Source organism: Protopterus annectens, chromosome 10.part0, assembly GCF_019279795.1.
Source record: "Protopterus annectens isolate FY-2018-M chromosome 10.part0, PAN1.0, whole genome shotgun sequence".
NCBI classification, from domain to species: Eukaryota; Metazoa; Chordata; order Ceratodontiformes; family Protopteridae; genus Protopterus; species Protopterus annectens.
Genome location: NC_056744.1, coordinates 1,096,408,196 through 1,096,430,613, shown reverse-complemented (window position 1 = coordinate 1,096,430,613; position 22,418 = coordinate 1,096,408,196). Strand labels below are relative to the sequence as shown.

The 22,418-nt window shown below is 39.8% G+C and overlaps 1 protein-coding gene across 1 annotated transcript in view; it reads left to right on the top strand.

Annotated features, from left to right (window-relative positions):
- The window catches only part of LOC122813494 (leucine-rich repeat-containing protein 7-like), a 638,320-nt gene extending 627,895 nt beyond the window's left edge, over positions 1-10,425 (top strand). The window contains exon 16 of the mRNA XM_044085838.1: positions 9,789-10,425. Coding sequence (XP_043941773.1) covers positions 9,789-9,896 — 108 coding nt within the window. The 3' untranslated portion in view covers positions 9,897-10,425. The remainder of the gene's footprint in view (positions 1-9,788) is intronic.
- The last annotated feature ends 11,993 nt before the right edge of the window (positions 10,426-22,418 follow it).

Genomic DNA, 22,418 nt, shown 5'->3' with positions numbered 1-22,418 from the left:
CTATCCTTTAGTGGACTAATACTATGGTAATTGCAGGCTGATTTATTAAGCCATTGTTAATTGGTTCCTGTATAGCATGCAGGTGGTGTTGGTCCTTCAATCCCTTTGGAAATACATCGGTATGTAATGAAATGTTGCTACATGAAAGCTGTCTCGTGTATTTCTGTCACAGATATTTGCACTCATTGGAGTTGTGTTGGTGACTGAACCTCTTTGGCTTGGGTTGCCACCTTTTCAAATGGCCATAGTGGGACATTTGCAGAGCACACATTGGATTTTAGAGGCCGACACATACCCACGGTCAGTGCAAAGTATAGAACTTTACATATATGCATATATAAAAGCTTATTCTTGTAGCGGTTTACTTGCTTATCCTGTTTCTTGTTACATGTAGGTATTTTAGATACAGATGACTATTTTATGCAACAATTACATTAAATATGGAATATGCCAAATGTCTCGAGATTGTAGGACATTAGTATTTGTACTCATTTTGGTCAGGACACACCGCACGTAGAGGGACTGCCCCTCGCATGGTGGGACAGGTGGTAACCCTATCTTTGGCTCATGTCCATAGCACATATTTGTAATAGTGTATAGACATATATACTCTCCATATCCTTTGTTCATAACGTTCGGTCGTGGTGGAATGTGTGATTGCTATGGTCCATGTTATACACATATTTGAAGACTTCAGCCGCTGTATACTGCATACCCATGGATTCAGGAACACACACACTTCCAACAACCACACTACCGTTCCCAGACTCCCAAACCCCACAATACCGAACACTCAAACTCACGACAGTCAAACTCCTGGAACTAACACAAACACAGAACACACACACACACACACACACACACATACAGACACACTGCTACCCATCACATCCAAACAAACCATCCTACACTACGTATGGCCAGGTGGCCATGCCCCCATACACCCCCCATGTGAGTGGCTGCGCACCCCACACCACACCTACTTTAATAATCTACCTCTGAGATAGCACAAACAGACACATGAAGCAAACCCACACACACACATTACAGTCCACTGGAAACACACACCACACTCAGAACACACACTTACACACACTACAGCAATCAGAAACACACTTACACACAGTACCTACCTAAACCGCAGCACCAGAAGCACTACCTAAATGTCCCTTAACATCGTGATAATAGTACTCGCAGTTCTGGTGTTTCGGTACTGTGGTCATTCGGTCTTTAAGCCTCATGATTACGCGCGTCGGTATGTAAAGCATTCGGTATTTGGTAGTATCCTATTTATATGTACTTCCATGGTTGTGTAGATGTTGTTAACCTATCTATATATCTGCATATATATGTATATCCATATATATCGACATATATCTCTCTATCACCCTTTCTCTCTCTATATTTTATATATATATATATATATATATATATATATATATATATATATATATATATATATATATATATTATAGAGAGAGAGAGATAGAGAGAGAGAGAATACACCTTTCATTGGGTACATGGCGGTGTATACTATTTCTCGAAGTCCGCCCTTTTGTGTTTTAACCTGTCACAATACACACCTGCCATTGGTACATCTCAGGTAGCTTAGTGGTAGGTTATTGTGAAGATTGTGTACATGGTTGCGTGCTCTACTCCTGGCAGTGGTCGTTTTACCTCTCAGAGCAGCCACTATTAGTACAAAGGTAAATAACGCACATTTCAGTGGTTCTGGGTAGCTTTGTCCGTGATCTGCTCGATATTCAGCAATGGTTAGACCTGTGTTGCGCATATCCATGTAGTCATGTTTAAACGCCGCTTACCGGCACTTACCGGCGCAAAAACCCACTAATATGTGCTTAAACATGCTCTAATGACCTGCATCCAACATCCATTATTCGGGACATCAGAATTACGTAACAGCCCTTGCAGGTCGTGGAACCGGGACCATGAACAACACAGTCAGTGGCTTTACCACTGAGGCATCTGGGATATGTACAAGTGTTATGGTGTTTAGTATGTAGAGTGTACTACGGCTGTTCCTCCATACTGCAAACAAAAGTGTAACTCAGTTGGTGTACATATGGATGATACCTGTTAATGGTATGTCCAAGTGAGGCTTAATGGATATGCTCCAGCTATGGGAATCCATGTCACAGCGAGCCACACACTGTAATAAGCTACACCTTGCCACAACCATAACTGGAGAATGCTGGGGTGACAGATACCTGTCATGGGTACTCCTCATGCTTTGGCACTACATCCCTGATTACATTATATGGAGCCCCTCATTAACACACCAGGAAATCCTTGCAGAGTGGGTGGGGAACAGTGGTTACACCCCAGGGATCCCACAATTGGCTCTGCTCCACAGAGTGACAGTTAGTCAATCAATGGGGTGGCGACAGCAGACACATTTTGGCTAGGCTTATGAATGGCCTCTGAGAGTTAGGCATGTACCTACCAATGTACCTAGGAACCTATACATACAGTATCGACACATGCTGTTATCTTAATTTACTGTTCAGGTATTGACTTACCTTGTGCCAATAGCAGTTGCGTGTGCAATAGTTGAGGGCTGCCTATGTAGGATGCACACAGTAGACCCCCTATACACGACAATTTACAGGTGGTCGTGTGTGTGTGCCATCCATGTTTACTGTGTGTGCAGGTGGAGAAGTGTGTCAGTCTGTAGGGGCCTACACTGTCAGTGTATGTGCTATACGTTCCCTCTTTGTCAAGGCATGGGCATACTGGGCATGCCTCCATCTGCCTACTGGGGCTGGTACAGGGTGTTCGTGGTCTGAATCCCTCTGTGCCTGTGGTGCCCTTGGCAATTGCGGTGGGCTGTGAGGGCCTTCACCATTATGTCCCTGCTTCACCTGTTTCCGCAGGATCATATTATGTAGCATGGCACATACTATGAAGATGTGGGCACATGTGCCTGGAGAGTACTGCAGGGCTCCACCAGATATGTCCAAGCAATGGAACCATGATTTCAGCATCCCAAACACACTCTCTATGATGATTCTGGTTTGTGCGTGTGCCTCATTATGGCATTCTTGCATGGGTGTGTGTGCATTTCTGATGGGAGTCATCATCCATGGCTCCAGTGCATAGCCAGCATCCCCCACAAGGTGGCCATATGGGATGTCCCCCCTGACAAATACCTGGTAAAGCTGTGAGGCATGCCAGATGTGGGAGTCGTGGTAGCTTCCAGGGCTGCCAGCACACACATCCATGATAATGCCCTGGGCATTGCACATGACCTGGCAGTTGATGGAGTGGTATCCCTTGCTGTTTATATAGCACCTACCATGCTCACCAGGTGGTGACTTGATGTGTATGTGCGTGCAGTCTATTGCACCAAGTACCTCCAGGTAGTCTGCCACACGGTGGAAGAAGTGCATATTGCTGGCCAACTCCTCCTGAGGTCGGGGGAAGTATATATGCTCATTGGCATGTGGTAACATGGCATCCAGGAACTGGTGGAGTACCCTGGATGCTGATGCCTGTGAGATCCCTATGATATCTCCAGTTGGCCTTTGAAAGGTACCTGTGGCTAGTATTCTCAAGCTTACACATACCTTTGTGTCCACTGGGATGGGTTCCCCTCTGTTGTTTCTGGCTCTGAGGTGTGGCCAGCACAGCTCAACAATTTGCTGTATGATGTCACTGTCCACCCTGTAATGCTCTACTATCTCCAGATCATCTAGCCCCTGGTAGGTTACCCTTGGTCTGAACACTCTTCTCCTCCTCCGGTGCCTGAGGTGGTTGTCAGCATCATCCTCCACACCACCTTCAGTCTCCAACACATGCTGATGAATCAAAGCTATGACAGCTCCCAACATGTACATTTTAAAAGTTCCTCATCTGTTTACATCGATGGCGCAGTGTTTTGGAATACACAAGTGTGTATGAGGTGCCTTCACACTTTATACTATTGCACTTTGGAAGCTGATGATGTCATAGGGTGTGTATGTACAATCCAAGCTGCAGGGTATCTTACTTATGGGTTTTACTGCAGGTACTGCTATTGTGGGGCTTTTGGTGTTGAATTACACTTGGCTGCCGTGGATCATCTCTTGCCCTTGCCTTCATTTTTCAAACCGATTCCCCTCTCATTGTCAGGCATGCATCCAGCAGCCTGCTTTCTTGTTTTGTACTTTCCCAACCCAGGATTGTGTTGCGAAATGTGTTCTGTAGCCGATCTACTGCAGGTTTGCTTTGTTCTGCTGTGACAGCTCTCTTTTCTTTGCAATCCGGCACCTCCCCTTTCCTGTTCTGCAGGTTGCTGTTAGCTACCGTCAATGGCCCACTGTAAGTTAATAGGTGCTAATTACTCAGTTTACTCCAATTACCCTGCTGCGGCATTTCCTTATTGTCTTCCTATAACCTTCCTCTTTCAGCTGTGGTGCGCACCGCGCGCAGCCATTTACTGGGTTTCGAGCATGTTGTCATCTGCGTACACATGCACTTTCGGTCACCTTGTGTGCGCTCAGCTAAGCAAAGCTATGGCTACATCCACACCCCTATCCTGCGGCTTTGCTTAGCAACGGGCAACCCGGATTAGCAATGCTCCAGTGTGCTTACAGCTATGGTGGCACACCCCTCTCCTGATGTCATGTATACCTCCAGGCCACTCCTCAGTGTTATACTGCTATGCCGTGTGGTACAGCCTTACGCTGGCAAGGCATTTGCGATTCAGTATTATTTGCCTCATTTGCATTGCATTGACTACTAATTGTAGTTACAGCGCCGAACACTGCCACAGACCCTTAGCAACCCTTGCACCTTGGTTGTGGTGTAACATGCATACCACTGACTATTATGGCGAAATCATGATTTGTGTTACATTGCAGTTTTATGACTTCTGTATATATTTTCCTTCTGTTCCCGTTTGTGCACCTATGCACTGCGGTTTTACTTTGCGTTAGTGTAGCCATGACATTAAATGTTATTTTTTATGTGTTGTGCGTGTTTTTTATGCCATTGGCTGTATATTTAGCCATTGGCATATGTTAACTTTGTAATACGTAAGTTTGGTCCACTTTCATGGCTCCGATGTTCTGTTTGAAAAAATGTAAACCTTTTTTTTGTTTACATTTCTGTATGCTTATGCTACGCCTGCACCACTTCATGAATCGCTATGTACCTTCATTTGCATGCTGCACTACTGCGCATGGGGTGATTAGCATACATGAGCTGATAGCTGTGCAGATCTGGCGTACGCTGGTAGTGCATGTGGAATCAGCTCGTACCTGAATCGTTCGGCGGCCATATTTGGTGTTAGAACGCCTACGCTATGCCTGCGCCTGGTGCAAGCTTCATGAATCCCGGGGTACAATTTCTCAGAATATTCTCTTTTCTCTGGAGTAAGCCATTTTTGGAAAATAAATATATATATATATATATATATATATATATATATATATATATATATATATATATATATATATGTGTGTGTGTGTGTGTGTGTGTGTGTGTGTATGTGTGTGTATAGGTCCACTTGTGAATCATTGAAATACTGAAATTTTGAATTTTAGTATCTTGAGACCAGAATGCCAAAAGTGCAGTTATTCAAAACTGCATTTTCACAAATTGTAGTTTACCGGATCCATGTTAGTTGTGGCGCAGTGTGTTCTTTAGGGTCTATGTTAAATGTTTGAACATCCAAAATGTCGAACATTACATGGTCGAGACCAAATGTTCGACATTTGGATGGTCGAACATCAAATAAAAAAAAGTAAAAACAGAAAAAAACAGTTTAACAGTGTAGGCAGGGGGGCAAGCCCCCCTTGCACCCCCCACACCCCCCTACTTAAATATATCAACTCCGAGACCGCACTTCAGTGCAGAAAAAGGAAATTCTCCCTATCTGCACCATACAGCGCTGTTGAAAGTCTATCTTCGAGCACTCAAAATTTTGGACGTTTGGTCTCAACCATGTAACGTTCGAAATTTTGAGTATTCGAAGATTTGACAGGTACCCGTTCTTTTCTTTATTGTGTGCTGTCTCATTAAAGTGCAGTGTGGTCTGGGATTTAGAGATGGTGGCCGATGTGTGGTTATATGTGGAGATTCAGGTAGGTGTGTACTGTTTTAGGGTTTTGGATAGGAATTTATTTAAGTTTTTTGGGAAGTTTTAGGTGTAGGTTGGGGTAGGTAGGTGAGAGTGTGAGTGTGTAAGTGTTGAAAGTGGTGATTTCTGTACATGTGTAGTATGTGTTTGTGCAATGGAAGTGTAGAGTGCGTAGTGGTGGGTTTGTTGTGTTATTTGTGGTAGTGAGCCCTTGGAGTTGGTATATATAAGTAGCGGGGATGTTGGGGGCGTGGGAGTGAAGGGGGATTGCCCCCCCCGCTATACATAGATTAGTTGGGTGTTGTCTGTGTGTTGGTTGGGTTGGTTTGTTATGGTATAGAGAGGAAGGTCTTGTATGTGTTTTTGTTTATGTGTTGGAGGGTGTATTAAAAAACAGAGCATAGCATTACTGAAAATTCGGTATTATGAATTTTCAGTATGGTGACAGTCAATTTTTTACTTTTACATTGTAGTGTACTTTCGCCATTTTTGTCTCGAGATACTGAAATTCGACATTTCAGTATTTCAAGATTTGAAAGAGATTTATATATATATATATATATATATATATATATATATATATATATATATATATATATATATATATATATATATATATATATATATATAGAGAGAGAGAGAGTACAAGATTCTGCTACAGAGGGGTTCAGGGAATTTGGCCTTTCCCCACCTTGGTGTGATCTGAGAGGTGGTATATAATATTATCTTTTATATAATTAGGGATATGGGGCCGAGAAAAATATATTTATTAATTTTTGATGAGGTTTCATTAAGACTGTAAGCTACTGCTCAAGCATTCTTGATCAGTTCAAGTGTGATATGTTGCCGTGCCGACAACAAGTTTAAAGGAGAAGAGCAGCGCTCAATATTTTCTCCCGCATTTTCAGTCTTTTTTTTTTAAGTGTTTCGGGGGATGACATTGCCCTCTTATTAAGCAGTTTACTGACTTCCAGCTGTTGGATCAATAAAATGTGTTAAGCCTTTGTAAATGACTAGAGTTACTCTTTTTATGTGTGTACATTAAGAATCACAAAAAGCACCTTACCTAGAAAATGCAGTTTGGAACCATTGTTCTGAGACTGAAAAAAAGCACTAAAAAGCTACTATTTAAAGTCTGATATAATATATACAGTACATATATATATATTTACTGAAGCAAATGCAACATACACTGTTTGGAGAAATTTGTTGTAACGTTTGATTTAAGGAACCTGAACTTGAGTTTCACCGATTTATTGTTATGTGCATTATGGCCAGGATTCATGAAGGCAGCAGTTACCATATAACTCGGTAAAAACTGTTGTGCGGAGTTCCACTGTTCCCTGCTGTCAGTGGTGTGAATGAGTAATCCATGAAGTCACACTACTGGCACGGTTGCACCATGGAACCGAGTCTAGGAGCCTTAATCCAAACTGCAAATGAGTATAGTGGGAGGGTTAGGGAGCTGCAAACAGTCATTCCATCCTGCTAGTGACAACATCCTGCAACTGATTCAGGAAATGAGGAGGTCTGGAGACCGAGTATGCATGGCATGCTGTGCACAACACAATTTGTGTTACTGTATCTGTCTTTCCTAGAGACATCCATAATACTGTACTGTATGTACCACGTAGAATGGATCTTTCACTTCCATAAGCAAAGCACATTCTTCTACACCATAAAAAAAATTTTCTCCTACTTTCTGGAAGCAAACTTCCTGACATTTTCTAACTAGATGACATTGTTTTTTTTTTACTTTTCAGTCCTAAAACTGCTTTAGTATGTGATATCCTCAATGAACTACCAGTGCCATATAATGACAAAAACAATTAGTATATCAAATGCTGAATACAAAGTAATTTTCATGAAGAGCCTGCTACTGAATTTCCCTTCACTACGCTTCCTTTTGTAAGAAAACACTTGCTTGTCCACTGGTTTGATAATGCTGCCGTTGCTTCACAATACTGCTGCAAATTTTTCTTCTTCAGAAATCAGTTTCCACTTTTACACAGAATGTTGCAAAATTACTTCAGAGTAATTCTTTTGAATGGCCCATACTATTCAAATATATACTGGTGCAATAATTTTTACTAAATGTATAATTTGTTTGCAGCTATTTTCTTCCACAACTTGCAAGTGGGTAAGCAGAAACCAGTTTTACCAGGAGAGCCACAGCAAACAAATCCAACATCAGCAACAGCAGTGTAAACAAAACTGAATTTCTTGAAGGAAAAACACCAGTATATGTTTTACAGAACAGTTCTGCAAAATGACTTCTCCACAAAGTCTGGATTTAGCTAAATGTTTTGTCTTCAAGAAATAGCATTTTATTCCAGTTTCTTACTATTTTGCAATGTGTGTGTGTGTGTGTGTGTGTGTGTGTGTGTGTGTGTGTGTGTGTGTGTGTGTGTGTGTGTGTGAGTGTGTGTGTGTTCATATAAGGGTGTAGCTATATATGTGAGTAACTCAAAAGGCTGAATACTCACATTTGGTTGAAAAGTTTTTGTGGGTACAAAAAAGAGATAGAGAAGGCACAAATTAGAGAATGCTCATTTGTGTGAATCACATATCGCAGAATTTAGTTGGATATAGTGTAGATAAGTAGGAGTGTGCAGAGAAATTAATATTTGAATGAAAAAGTGGTGGTTGTGAAAATGTGCAATCCTGTATTATAGTAGGTGTGTGTGTGTGTGTGTGTGTGTGTGTGTGTGTGTGTGTGTGTGTGTGTGTGTGTGTGTGTGTGTGCACGCCCGTGTGTCCGCAAGTGTTGTGAACATGTTAGGATTAGAGTAAGGGTTAGGTAAGGGAATGGATTTAGTATTGTGCATGTTTTGTGTTGTGTGTGCTCTGGCTCCATTTGTTCTGTGTATTGGTACTGTTAGGGAAAGGGTTTTTAGTCATGTAATGTGTAGGTTAGGGTTAGCAACAGGAATAGGCTTAGGGTCAGCACACATGAGTAAGGCAGTATAGGGGGGCAAACCCTAACCCTACACTTTATATTGTGTTATTAAAAACCCTTTCCATAACCGTACCACTAACAAGATGACACATGATTTGGTTTTGTAGCTGGAGTTCGCTGATGTAGGGCTATTTTAGTGGGAGAGAAATTTTGAATGTTTTGTGATTTACTCTGGAGTCATTCAGTGCTTTATGATTCATTTGTTTTGTTCTGCCATTTGTAATTCTTTCTTTTGAGTTTTCAACTTTTTGTGTTGTAATCATATATATGTGCTTGGTACTGTTCTTATGGGTCCCAAAGAATTATGCTTCAAAAATAAACTAGGCAGTTTTATATTAGAAAACAAACATTGCAATTTATACAAAGTGCCCAGCTAATACTGTCCTGATATCAGACAGGATTACAGTTTTCTAGCAAAGGTCAGTGAATGACTGTCTTCACCTTTTTTTAATAATAGGAACTTGCAGGTCATAATTTGCATTGTGTTTGTTACTGGCATGGTTGCATTTCCATTATAAAGTGGAATGGAAGCACATTGTCAATGTACATGGCAACAAGTTACAGTATTAATGATAAGGCACCATAGCATGCAATCTTACAGCTGCTAAGAGTAAGGACTTGCATTGCACTATTGTACAATGTATGGCAGTTCACTTGAGCCCTGTTTGAACTGAAAACTTTAGAAATATAGATAATGCCCTAAACAAAGGGTGCTTCCAATTTTTATAGATTATATTTGTATTGCAGGCAAATGGACACAGTTTTGTGCACATGGAGCATGAGAAGGCTGTATCACTGCTGAAGAGTTTCCAGAACACAGTAGACCTGGTAATCCAGCGAGAGATTACAGCCTAGTTATTTCTAAAATTAGAGAAAATGTATTTAGGTTGAAACCCTCTCCAGTCAACCATTTATAACCAGGAAACAATATTTTGCCTATTGCTGGACCAATGGCAAGTATTAGTGCCAAATGTATTATAGAACATGTTAGTAATGATTATTTCAAATGTTACTTACATAAGAATGATGTTGATGTGCTCATGTATGAGTTCTAAGTGTCAGCCTGAGGCTGTGCATTGGTGCAAAGTTTGTTTTTTATACATATACTTTGTTCTAAGAATGTTTGTTTCATATATAGTCTAGAACATCGAAGCACATGAAGCTGTTTTTGAATTCTTTTCATTGACACTGCCTCAAACTTGTATATGCCTTTTATACATGGAGCAAAAAGTTGTTTGTTAGCCTATCCATGGAAAGACTATTGAAGAAAATAATTATTTTCATAAAGAGTAATTTGATATTGAAAAGTAAGGTCTGTATATGTTTCTTTTAGAATATGTGTGCTGAATACCCCCACAATACACACACACACACACACACACACACACACACACACACACACACACACACACACACACACACACACAGACACACACACACACACACACACACACAAAACACACACTCATTTTACTCAAAACAAAGGCATAAAGACAAATACATATAGCAATTGCCTTTACTCACCTATGAATGTAGCTCAATACACTGGGATGTTCTGTTGAAGTATTAAATTTACAAATGCTCTCATTCAAGTGAAATATTCATAGTATTCCTTTATTTGATATATACATTTCTCACTACCTAGTTTTCTATGTACGTAGCTAGGTGGATACATATTTTACTAGCTAGCTGGCTAGCTAGTTATTAAGTAGCTTACTGGCTATCTTTCTTATTTAGATATTAACTTGCATACAGGTTACAAAGATGTATAAGCTACCAACGGTTATCAACAGTCCAGACTACTGCGCTTGTGAAAACAACCATTGCTTTGTTTACATCAGCACAGCAACTGTTCAAAGGGCATCAGCAGTCATCAACCAAATAAAAATGTTATAAATGTGCAACAACCCATTCCGTTATATAGCATTCAGCTAATAAAATGACAATTTAAGATACCACTCTAGAAATATCTGGGTGTGCTACCAATAACCAATCTATAAACAAATTAAGTTACAAACATGATAGTTTATTCAAAAAAGTCCGTTTGACACTGAATGTGACCTTTGATGACTAACTCTTGCCACTTACTATATATTTATGTAGTATTAACGCTTATTATTTTACGTTTTGTAATTGGGGCAAGCTGTGTTCCTTGGATATCTTCTTCAAATATGGTCACAGCCATATTATAGGCAACTAAATATGTCATATGTTTGTTAAGTGTCATCTTAAAATGTGCCGTACACTAAAGAAAAAGGAGAATAGCTTGAGGATTACTTGCTGTAATAAAAGAATGTGTTTATGTCCAGCTTGGACTTGAGTCAAATGCAGCCTAAGACCAGAATGATTAGGGCACGGCGTAGGATACCCAGCACCATGGCATAGTGGGTTAACGCCTTGGCTACAATCCAGTCGACTTGGATTTAATTAGCTGCTTGGTTATCTGAGGTGTTGGCAAGGGGAGGATGGACATGAGCTCAAGCATACCTCACAGTCAACCACTGGTAGAGGCTGGGGATGATCTGAAGCCAATGTCCTGAGGGAGGCAGAGGAAGTGGCTCAGTCACCATGGAGGCAGGGTAATACAGAGGCATGCAGCACTGCACTGAGGTGCATATAAGGGGGTGGCAAGTTAGGACATACAAAAAAAAAATCCTTCCTCAGCAGCCATGTGATGCTTCCCCAGGGTAGCTAGATCTCACTGACCCCAAACATGATGGAGAAAGTTCAGGGGTGTTTTATTTCTGAATGAATGGGGAGAGGTTCCTGAGAGTGGCTGATGGTCAGCTATGAGAGGGATTAAAAAAAAGAATGTGGCTGACTGCAGGGTTGAGTTTCACAGCATATTTGTCTAGCAGTTAGCACTGACATTTAAGGCAATGAGCTGTTAATTAGCTGCTTCCTGTAGTACAGTGTCTGAATCCCTTGGCTGCCATTTGCCTACTACATATCTCTGAGCAATTGGGAAATTGAGCTAAGCTCCTCAGTGGTCTGTTGGACTGCAGTCCTATGAACTAAGAATCTAATGTATGCTGAAAATCATACAATGACAGTTATGTATTAGGCAGCTGTGGTGCAAACTTTAAATTACATCACTTACATCAAACCATACATCTACATTAGTTGTTTCAGCACCAGAGACTCTTCTGTCTAAGCCACTGTGAAGAAGATACCTGAAACGTGACTCATATTGACTTATAAAAGGCTGCGTTTGGCATGCAGTTGTTTCTTGTACTCCATGGTTTCATTATGTTTCTGACCTCATTATGAAGGAATGAAGTCAAAAATTACTGAGGACTTGTACACTCCGTTAGTATGAGGTCACCAAGAAGCAGGAAACTGCATATTGAAAAATATGTGCTATAAAAAATAAATTACTTTTTACAAATATTGCAGTTTGTATCAGCTTAACACTCATGCTGCCATCTTCATGGTATAGAGCCATGGATCTCTGAGTATCCCTCCAACTTGACCCAGGTCAGTTTAGAGCATTGGGTTCCTGAGGGCCTCAATTGGCTGGGATAGGAGTCAGTGACTGATGCTGACTTGCTCATGGTAGGACATAATTGATATGATGCCATTGAATAGTGACATCTATGGAAAGATCCAGAATTACACACCTGCAACCCTTTCAAATAATATGTTTACACCAGATTTGCACAGGGAGAGTACCAAAATGTAAATCTGCATTGTACATGTCATTGCAGACACTGCATCATGCTTGCCAGTCAAATGATGAATCAGTAGAAGCACTCAGAATAATCCCATGCCAGCTTAGAACAATGTCATGCCACCTTAGAACAATTCCATGCCAGCTTAGAACAATCCCATGCCATCTTAGAACAATTCCATGGCAGCCTCGGATAATAATCCCCATGCCAAATTAGAATAATCCCATGCCAAATTAGATCAATGCCATGCAACTTGAAATATTTCATACCAGCCTTGAACAATCCCAGGGCTATCTTAGAATAATAACACCCCATCTTAGAACAATTCCATACCAGCCTTGAACAATCCCATTCTATCTTAAAACAATCCCATGTCACTTTATAATGTCAGTCTAGCAGCTCCTGGCACATGTTCTCAAGACCTGGAAAAATATTAGGATTACTGATAAAGTATTCCTTGTTAGAAAGGGAAGAATCCTAGTGGAGTGATTTTGGAGAACTAATCCCAGATCCAGACAGGGAAACAAACAGATCAGTGGAATCTAGGGGGGAGCATGACAGGCTGATAAGGAGCAAAAACAATGCAAGAAATGTGGCAGTCACCATACCATTCATAGTTATACTATATTGCTGACCAATATCCTTACCCATAGTTAACTAGATTTCTAAAAGTTGTCAAAAAGCTGTTAAATTAAATCAAAGCTTTTCGAAAACAGACATTAGTAAGGACAGATACTGTAGCTTTCTGACACATTATTGACATGTAAGGGCAGAATGCAGCCCTTTGTAGATACAGATAATCAATAGAAATTATTCATATTTTAGCTTGTAATCTCTTATAATTACAGCTACAAGACATAAACGTATTTACATTTTAAGTATGAGATCCTAAAAAAAAATTAACTATTAAATTAACCATTTCAAAACAAAAGAAGAGTCCTACAGGACCAAGAATAAATAAACAATCTCTTACATTTAATTATGGGTCTACTTCAGAAGTCTGACAAACCAAAAGACTGAATCCCAAAAGACTGAAAATTCAAAATACTGAACATATTTTAGTGCAGGGGCAAGCCCCCCTGCACTCCTCGTGTGGGGGGCTCTGCCCCGCACACCCCTGCTAACTATATATACCAACTCCAAGATCCCACAACAGTGGAGAAGAGACAAATTCCTCATTCAGTATTTTGAATTTTGAGTATTGTGATTTTTCATTCTTCTGAAGTAGACCCAACTGTGTGAGACTGCACAATTCCCTGGGGTGGGAAATTTGCCTTTACCCCGTGTTTGTGCAATCTCAGAGTTAGTATATATAATTAGCAGGGGGTTGAGGGTGTAGTAAAAACAATAATTTTGTTATTTTTAAAAAGGCAGATGTTTCTCGAAGCATGCATGCATGCATGCTAGTGTGATGACTTCTATGTTTTTGACCTTTTGCAGTCAATATTTTTGCAGTCTGTTTTGGATAATTTCATTGTACTATAGCACACACATATATATTATGTAGTCTGTAACTGCTATGAGAATTGAGTACATTTTTATGAATGGAAAAAAGCATGAACTAGTGAGGCTGAAATACTAACATGCAGTTTTCAGTAGATGATATATATGTGTGTGTGCCTGCAAACGTGTTTGCGTGTGTGTGTGTGTGTGTGTGTGTGTGTGTGTGTGTGTGTGTGTGTGTGTGTATTAATAGAAAGAGAGACAAAGAGAGATAATCTTAACATTTAAAATGTCTGGGGTAAACTCTGAAAACTGTAATGGAAGAGTCTGTTAGAAGAAAGGCCCTCCTGAACTCTGCTGCTGGAGGGGGAAATGGGAAGTAATAAGGAATAAGTAATCATTAGAAAATGTGGACAAGAAGCAAGTAGTAATGAAAGTAAGTGGTGGCATCAAAAGAGAAATGGACATCTAGATGCATGAGATTTGATACAGTGCATTGACAGGAACTTAAATAACAACATGAACAAGCTGAATGCTATACTCAGAGAGAGAAACATCAATGCTAAGGGCAGAAGAAACATGGACTGTACTAGTATAGGACTCCATGATTGTGCTACTAGGATTTAATGTGAAGAGAAGTGACACAGGAAATAAAACAGAGTGTTCTATGGATGTTTATATTCAGGATGTGATAAAGCATGCTGTGGATGGTACTGAGGGTGAACAAGATGAGAAAACATTGGCAGAGATATTGGCCCAAAAAGGAAGAAAGAGGATATCCCTGGTGGGTCACTGTGGTATGCAATCCTCCAAATTCAGATAGGAAGAATCACAGCAAGCACAAAAGCAGGATGCATAGATGAACAAAGAGGAGGGTGTGGTACTCACAGAAAACTTCAATCCACCATTAGTGAGCTTGGCTGTCCCCACCTCCTTTGGAGGAGGGAAAGTGAAACAATAAATGATGTGGTTGCAGCTAGATATCACCCAAAGATAAAGGACCCCACTGAGGAAAGGGAACATTCTTGACAATGTCTTTACCAAATCAGAGTGAGTAACAGAAGTGGAGGTGAGATATCCTATCAGCAGGGGTTATCTCAGCATGGTTCATGATTCAAAAAATAAGAAAGGCAAGAAGCAGGTAGGTGTGGGAATACAGGATGTCAGACATTAGTTTGCCAACGTAAGCAATAAAAATAACATGGATGGGCGACTTGTCAAGTGGGTGATATGAGGAAGATGCACCAGGGTAGGGAAGAGTAAAGATGGCATTAAATATGTTAAGGAAAAAAAGACGGAGAGGAAGTGGGAGAGTATGCAGCTGATCTAGCAAAAGATGGAGCACAGGTATGAAATAAGTGGAAACAGGAAAGCATAAAGAAGAACACAATGTTTGTCAGTGAGGGGAGGAATTAACTAAAAATATGTCAGGAAAAACGAAGAACAATTCTGAAAAAGGCAAGGCAAATTTATAGAGTGAAGTAAAGACAGAAATGAATAATGGCCAAAGGAAATTTTTCAAATATACTTGGAAAGTAGGACATCTTGCCTGAACATTGGGCTATTGCAAGTGGGTGGAATCTGAGGATACTGTGGATAAGGGGAGGAATGCTGAAACAATTCTTCATTTTGGCATGCAGAAAGGAATGCTAGTTGAAGCAAGATGGAAAAGTGGCCAATAAACAAACTAGAGAAAGGTGTTAACAGACCACAAGAAATTAAGACACAATGACAAAATTATATTTTATCTTTACGTACTAAAAGAGTTTGAAGTAGTTGTTCCTTAGCAGATGAGATGCTAAATTGTATTCTTTTTTAGAAACCTGACTGCTAATTATAGTTATCACTACTGTAAACTATGCAGCACATGTAAAGAATTAGTCAAAGTCCAACAAGCTACTTAGATATGAAGTAATTGGGTACATTCAAAAGAAGCTAAGAATTATTTTCTGCTGTTTAGGATAAAGGCAAGTAAACAGAAGGTATATTCTGTCCTTTTCTAACAGCCATGCATTGAAAGAGAACTGGCCTTGTAGTGGGGATGAGACAGAGAACAACCAGATTGGTGAGGAGAATGGATGGGCTCATATCTTTGAAAAGGTTTATAAGGTTTCAAATAGCCGGTGGTACAGTGGAAGAGTTGTTACCTCACAGCAAGAGGTTCTCCTGTTTGATTCTCAGCTGGAGTGCCTTCTGTGTGGAGTCTGCATGTCCTCCCCGTGGTCGAGTAGCCTCCGAAAGACATGCGTGAATGGGTGTGCCTTCGCTGAAGGTTGGGCATCAGGCTGGCAACTCGGCACCATAAAAATCTACTGCCAATCATTAGCGGACTGGAGTTCCGCTGTGGCGACCCCTAACTGGGAAAAGCCGAAAAGACAAACAAAACTCTGAAAAAAAGGAAGGAAAGGTACAGTATGAATCTTTTCAGGGATGAGTAAAATGGATAGAACTGAAGAGGAAGCATGACAGCAGAAGGGACAGAGGTAGCAGAAGAAAGGAAAATATTAAGGACTACTTAACGAGATAACAGTTTCAGAGAAATACTGAGGTTCTGTAAAAAATGGATTGAAGGAGTGGAACGGAAGGTTCAAACAAGTATCTTGGGCAGATAAATAATGATAGTGTTGAAAAAAAGAGATGGGGCAGATAGAAGTCAGCATCCTGGTGGACTTAAGAAACTGTGAGCCTTCATCCAGTGATATTTCTATGTATTCTTATATTCAGAAGGCAATAACAAAACATACGACATAGATGTACATAATCAGTTAAATGTAAGCATCCCGTGGTCAGCAATTCAGCAATATCGGAAATTATAAGTTTTATTTAAATGTTACCATGCTGTTTTGTCTTTCAGCAGAAATGAACTAGAAGTTATAATAACTAGAAACTTCAGTTGATTTTGATCTGCTCTTTTCTCCTAAACTATAGGAAACAGCATGCCTCAGATCACACTGTTTTTAGAACGAGGACAAATGGCGGGATTGCACACAAACAGCTAAATTAAGAATAAGTTCAAAAATAAAATTTTATAAGACAAACAAGCACATTTCGTCAGCAGCCCCAAAAGTTTCTGGCAAGAGCTAAATAGCCTTAAGGATGCAAGACAGCCAAGAAAGAGTACCATTACAAACCACATTAACAAAATGCTATGTTCTGATTCATTCTCATATGCATATGCAAATAATTTTATATCATTTCTTGAAACAGCAGTAATAATACTACTCCCCAGTAAGATACTCTTGCAAGCAAACCCATTCTGGTTTATTAATAGGCTTTTTGATTCAACCACTGTCTATGACACAAATAACTGTCTCAGGCTGGCTAAGGATTATGATAAGTAGATTTTGCCTTAACTTTATTCAGATATGTCCTAATTTCATTGCTATCACCCTGAGTCATGCAGTGCACCTCTATCGGGAAAAGGACTGCTTCCCAGAGGTGTGGAAAGCTTCCACTGTTATTTTCTCTACCAAAGCAGGGCCATCAAAATATTGTGGATGCATGGATTCATACAAAGCCAAACATGCCTGTGATCCCTCTCCAAGCCATTAGACACTAGAAAAAGCTACACAATTAAAACCATACTTAAAAAGTTGTGAATTCCTCTATATACTACATGGTTTCTGCAAAAATGATAACACCGCAACATCCCTGTTCTGACTCACCAACACCATTTACAAGCATGTGAATGAAGATGGAGTAACAGACACAGTGTCCATGGATATGACCAATGTGGTTGACTCGGTTTCCCACAAAATAATGTTAATTTAAGTTATATGTCCTCAGTCACGCTTTCCTTCAATGGTTTGTAAATTATTCAGCCAACAGGTCTTTCACAATCTTAAATGAACAAGTACTTCCCCACTTGGTATTAGCTGGAGTTGGCATCTCAAAGGGGTCTGTCCTAAGCCCCTGCTTTTTATTCTATTTATTAATAACATCATCCTCTGCCATAGATGACCTTGTAAAATGACACATTGATCATTCACGTGACATAATTGGTCAAAAACTGTCTCAGGACTTTATCAGGATCCACAAGTGGATCAATCCAAGGTGTTTGAATACTAATTAAAAAGCAGTCCATTTTTACCTGGTGGTAATTTTTTTCCCACTTGCCCAAATTTCAAAGCAAAATCCATGGACTGCTTAAAACCTGATACACATATAAGAATTCTGTTCATCAAAAATACTAAAGTGTCTCCTGGTAAAGGAACACTTTTACTGGATGATTTGCTTATTTTGGCTTGTATTTATAGGCAACTATGTTAGTATTGTTCTGAGAAAGAGCCTTTGGAGACAAAAGCATTTACTGATGCTGTACATTTTTCTTGGATTTTTTTTGAGTAAAGGATTCTGTCTCCACTGTCTTGTGTTTATTATACTAGTGTTTGAATACATTTTGTCTATCATTACCATAAACTCTCCCACAAACTGCTATAATTTTGTGCCAATCTGCTGGAGCAGTTTTGCTTATATTTAGACTAACATTAAAACTTCAAATAGTCATTGGATTAATTTGTTTTATCTACAACTTACCCTTTTACTCTAACACTTCAGTTATATTCCCCGAGAAGCTGCAGCAAAGCTTTTTCCATCTCTGGCCCAAGAGCATGAAACTCTCCTCTAGTGTCCATCAGGATAGTAGCTAAAAAATGTTACCTTACAGATAACCATAGGGAATACTTAACCAAAAAAAAAACAGTGCTGTGCAGCAATAACAAATTCTGTATCATTTTGTGGAGGTAACCTGTTTGCATCATATCTTCATTTGCAACTAGTTGGTGCAGGAATCTAGTGGTATGGAAGTGAAATTAAATACTACTCTTTCTACGTTTGGATTGAACTTGTAATTCTTATACCTACTAATTAATCGATTGTTTTATGTTTTGGCTATATTATATTGTGAGGCTTCCTCTATGTTATTTCTGTGCAAATGGTCATTTGTTTATAGTGGTTAGTATAATAAGGTCAAGGCTGAAGCCGTGAAATGCAGTCCATTTACTCAGAATAAAATAAAATGAATCCTGTAGTACCCAATAAACATTTGAGGAATACAAGCAAACTTTGTGCAGTAAGAAACAAAATGGTAGTTTTATTATACTTCCTGACAAATTACGACAGGTTTATTTAGGTCATTTTTGGTTTATTTATTCATTATGTTTTCATTCACATACTTTACTCAGGTACTTTAGAAAATTAGAGTATAACCTTTAAGACAGATACTTTTTTACAAGTACTTAGTGTTTAGTAAAAGGAAGTTTAAAAATGGCCTGAAGTATTCCTGTGGTGTGTGTGTGTGTGTGTGTGTGTGTGTGTGTGTGTGTGTGTGTGTGTGTGTGTGTGTGTGTGTGTGTGTGTGTGTGTGTGTGTGTGTGTGTGTGAATATGTACAATATTAAGAACACAGTGGTAAATGTTGCAACAAATGAGAGGCCTAGGCTGCAGTAGGAGCTGATACATGGGAAATAGCAAGCAAAGTTATTACAGTCCCACATAGCTTGCAGTTAAGGGTAGGTTACACCTAAATACACAGAAAATCCATACAGATAGGACTAGTCAAAGTGAATACTGCAGCATGTCAGCAGAGTGTCATCAGACGGCAGACAAGGGAGCAAAGGTATTAGAAAGCTCACTTGGCGAGAGGATCAGGTGTCCAACAATCTCAAGGATTAGTCTGAAGGACACGGGTCAGAAGTCCTGAACAAAATGTCTGGGGAACAAGTAGGACAATCCACCACTTTGTTGTATTCTAAAATGTTCCATACATATAAAATAATGGAGTTGTTACTACATACTGTTGTTTACACAGCTAATTTAAATATGACATATAACTGGGGCAGTGGAGGGCATGTAAGCGGAATAACTGATGTATAGGCACAAGCAGCCCTGCAGAGTGCATTGGCTTAGTGGATGGAACAAAAATGGTACAAAACGGAGCTGCCACTGTTTAAAAGTTGGCCTGTTTCCATTTAATGAGTGGTGCTAGCCTGAATGCACCAGGACCAAGCCAGTCCATGAAACTTAAGTGGAAACTCATGCATTAAAAGTTTGCACATGTCGGGTACATCCAAACAAAGACTGTTGAACTAAACTAAGTCCCTGGAAAGAAGATTTCACTAAGCCGAAGAAGTGTAGCACTTTCAGATTTCAAAGAGAGACATGGTGGGAGACATGAGCATTTCAGGCAGTTGCAGTTGGTTGAAACGTGAATAGGAAAGGCAAATGTTTACCTTCTGATCTGGAGATGGGCAGGAATGTTGTTTTTTAGTATCTGTCACAATGGTCAAGTGGTCTGAGGCTCAAGGCTAAAATCCTTTACTTGGTTAGAGTCACAGTAAATTAACTAATTAGCCAGGACTTTGTTACTTATTTTCTTTATTGTTTTGTAGCAGTAACTCAACAGATTTAGTGTGGTGCCTTGCACAATGTTAACCCTGAGAAGACACGTTCATGGAGGTGAGCATGTTCATCCAAGAAGTTAGGGCAGCCATTTTAGAGCTTGGGAAAACAACCATTGGGATTAAGACTCTGGGGTGGGGTAGGCCTACCTGACTGCCAACTGACGTACTCCCTTCCACCGGACTGTCACCACTTAGAGAGTGAATGAAATTGCTGAACAAATGGGCTTCAGCATTTGCCCTGGGGAGGGGATAGGTCTAAACTTCAGTACATCCCAGAGAAACTTATGATTTCATTTGGGCCAAGTGGATCTGAAACAGAAGAGGAACTTGATGAGATTGCTCTGTGGACCTTGTGGCTCCCTCAAGAGGAACAAAATGGGGCAACTGTACCTTAGTCTTGGGGACACTGGGTCAAGTAGAGCAGTTTTGGGGAGAAAAAAATACAGTGATCTAACCATAAGTAATACTATAGTTAAATAGATGCTTCCTACTGAAAAGCACAGATGACAAAAATAAACAAATACATAAACAAAAGGTATTTCCCACAATGAGATAAGGCTAAGTAAACATTATGCACATGCTGAGAAAAAAATACTACCATATAAAGATACATAGATAGATAGATAGGCAAAGAGAAATACATACCACTCACACTTTTATGTTACAGGCTGTAACCTCAACTATATTGTGTACAAGTGAGTCAAGAGAACCATTAGTCTGTTTACTTGTGGGAATAGTAATATAATAAGGCAGAGAGAAACATGAGGTGTCTTAGGTACTGGAGGTTAATAAACCAAGTTTACAAGACATACATGTAAAAAATAATTGTGCCATAACACTTAGTGAGTAAAAACAGTTTTACTAATCACTGAAGCTGTCACGTGGGAAAAAGACCATAAATGATATGTTAAGCAAATCCACAGATAATAGTTTCTAGGGAAATGGCAGATGACATCATGGATGACTAACAGGTTGGATACAATACAGAAAAGATGTGATATCTGGTAGGATGAAACAGCAAAATCAAAAATGACATCCTTATATTACTTAAAATATATTTTAATGAACTGCTGAAAGATAGTCATGTACAACAAGAGTAGACACGATTAATGATGTGTCTTATTACTAAGGTGGGAACACTTCAGATCCTTGCGCTTACCAAGCTTGCAGCTCCTTTTTATATCCTTTTGTACTGTTCTCCATGTGCCTGCTCAACATCATGCCATGTCTCTCTCACAGAGCCTGCTCATTTTCTATCAATGGGATGATAGACAGTTGTGTCATGGCTATCAACCATGAAGCCATGAGGGTATTTCCTGAACTTCTGGTTCAAACCCACTCCCGCTGGTAGATTTGACAGACTACTGTTACCTTGTCACTGTACACGTGCATGCTTGTGCACACACACACACACTCTCACACACACACACACACACACACACACACACACACACACACACACACACACACACACACACCACCCCACCCCACATGCACACACTATCATCTGACTCGCCCATAAGTGAAAGCTACAATGCAAATACAGGCATATGTCCCTGATAAGCTGTTGCATGTTATACACCTTTCTCTCCAGTAGGTGACAGCATTACAGAGAACCAATCCAGCACCCTTTACTCAAGATGGATGAAGCCGTGTCAGCTGGTTATACACAATCTTCTTCATAATCACATTATGCCACTAAGCCATAGAGCCAGCAACTACCAGTTTCTAAGGCTTTCAGTCTACCGTGTACACTTCGTAAAGTGCTTTAAAAAAAGTGATTGTGTATCTGTTACAGAAAGAAATGGGAGATAATTTGTTCTAAGATTAAAATCTTTATGGCTTTATTAAGGAAAGGTTTTG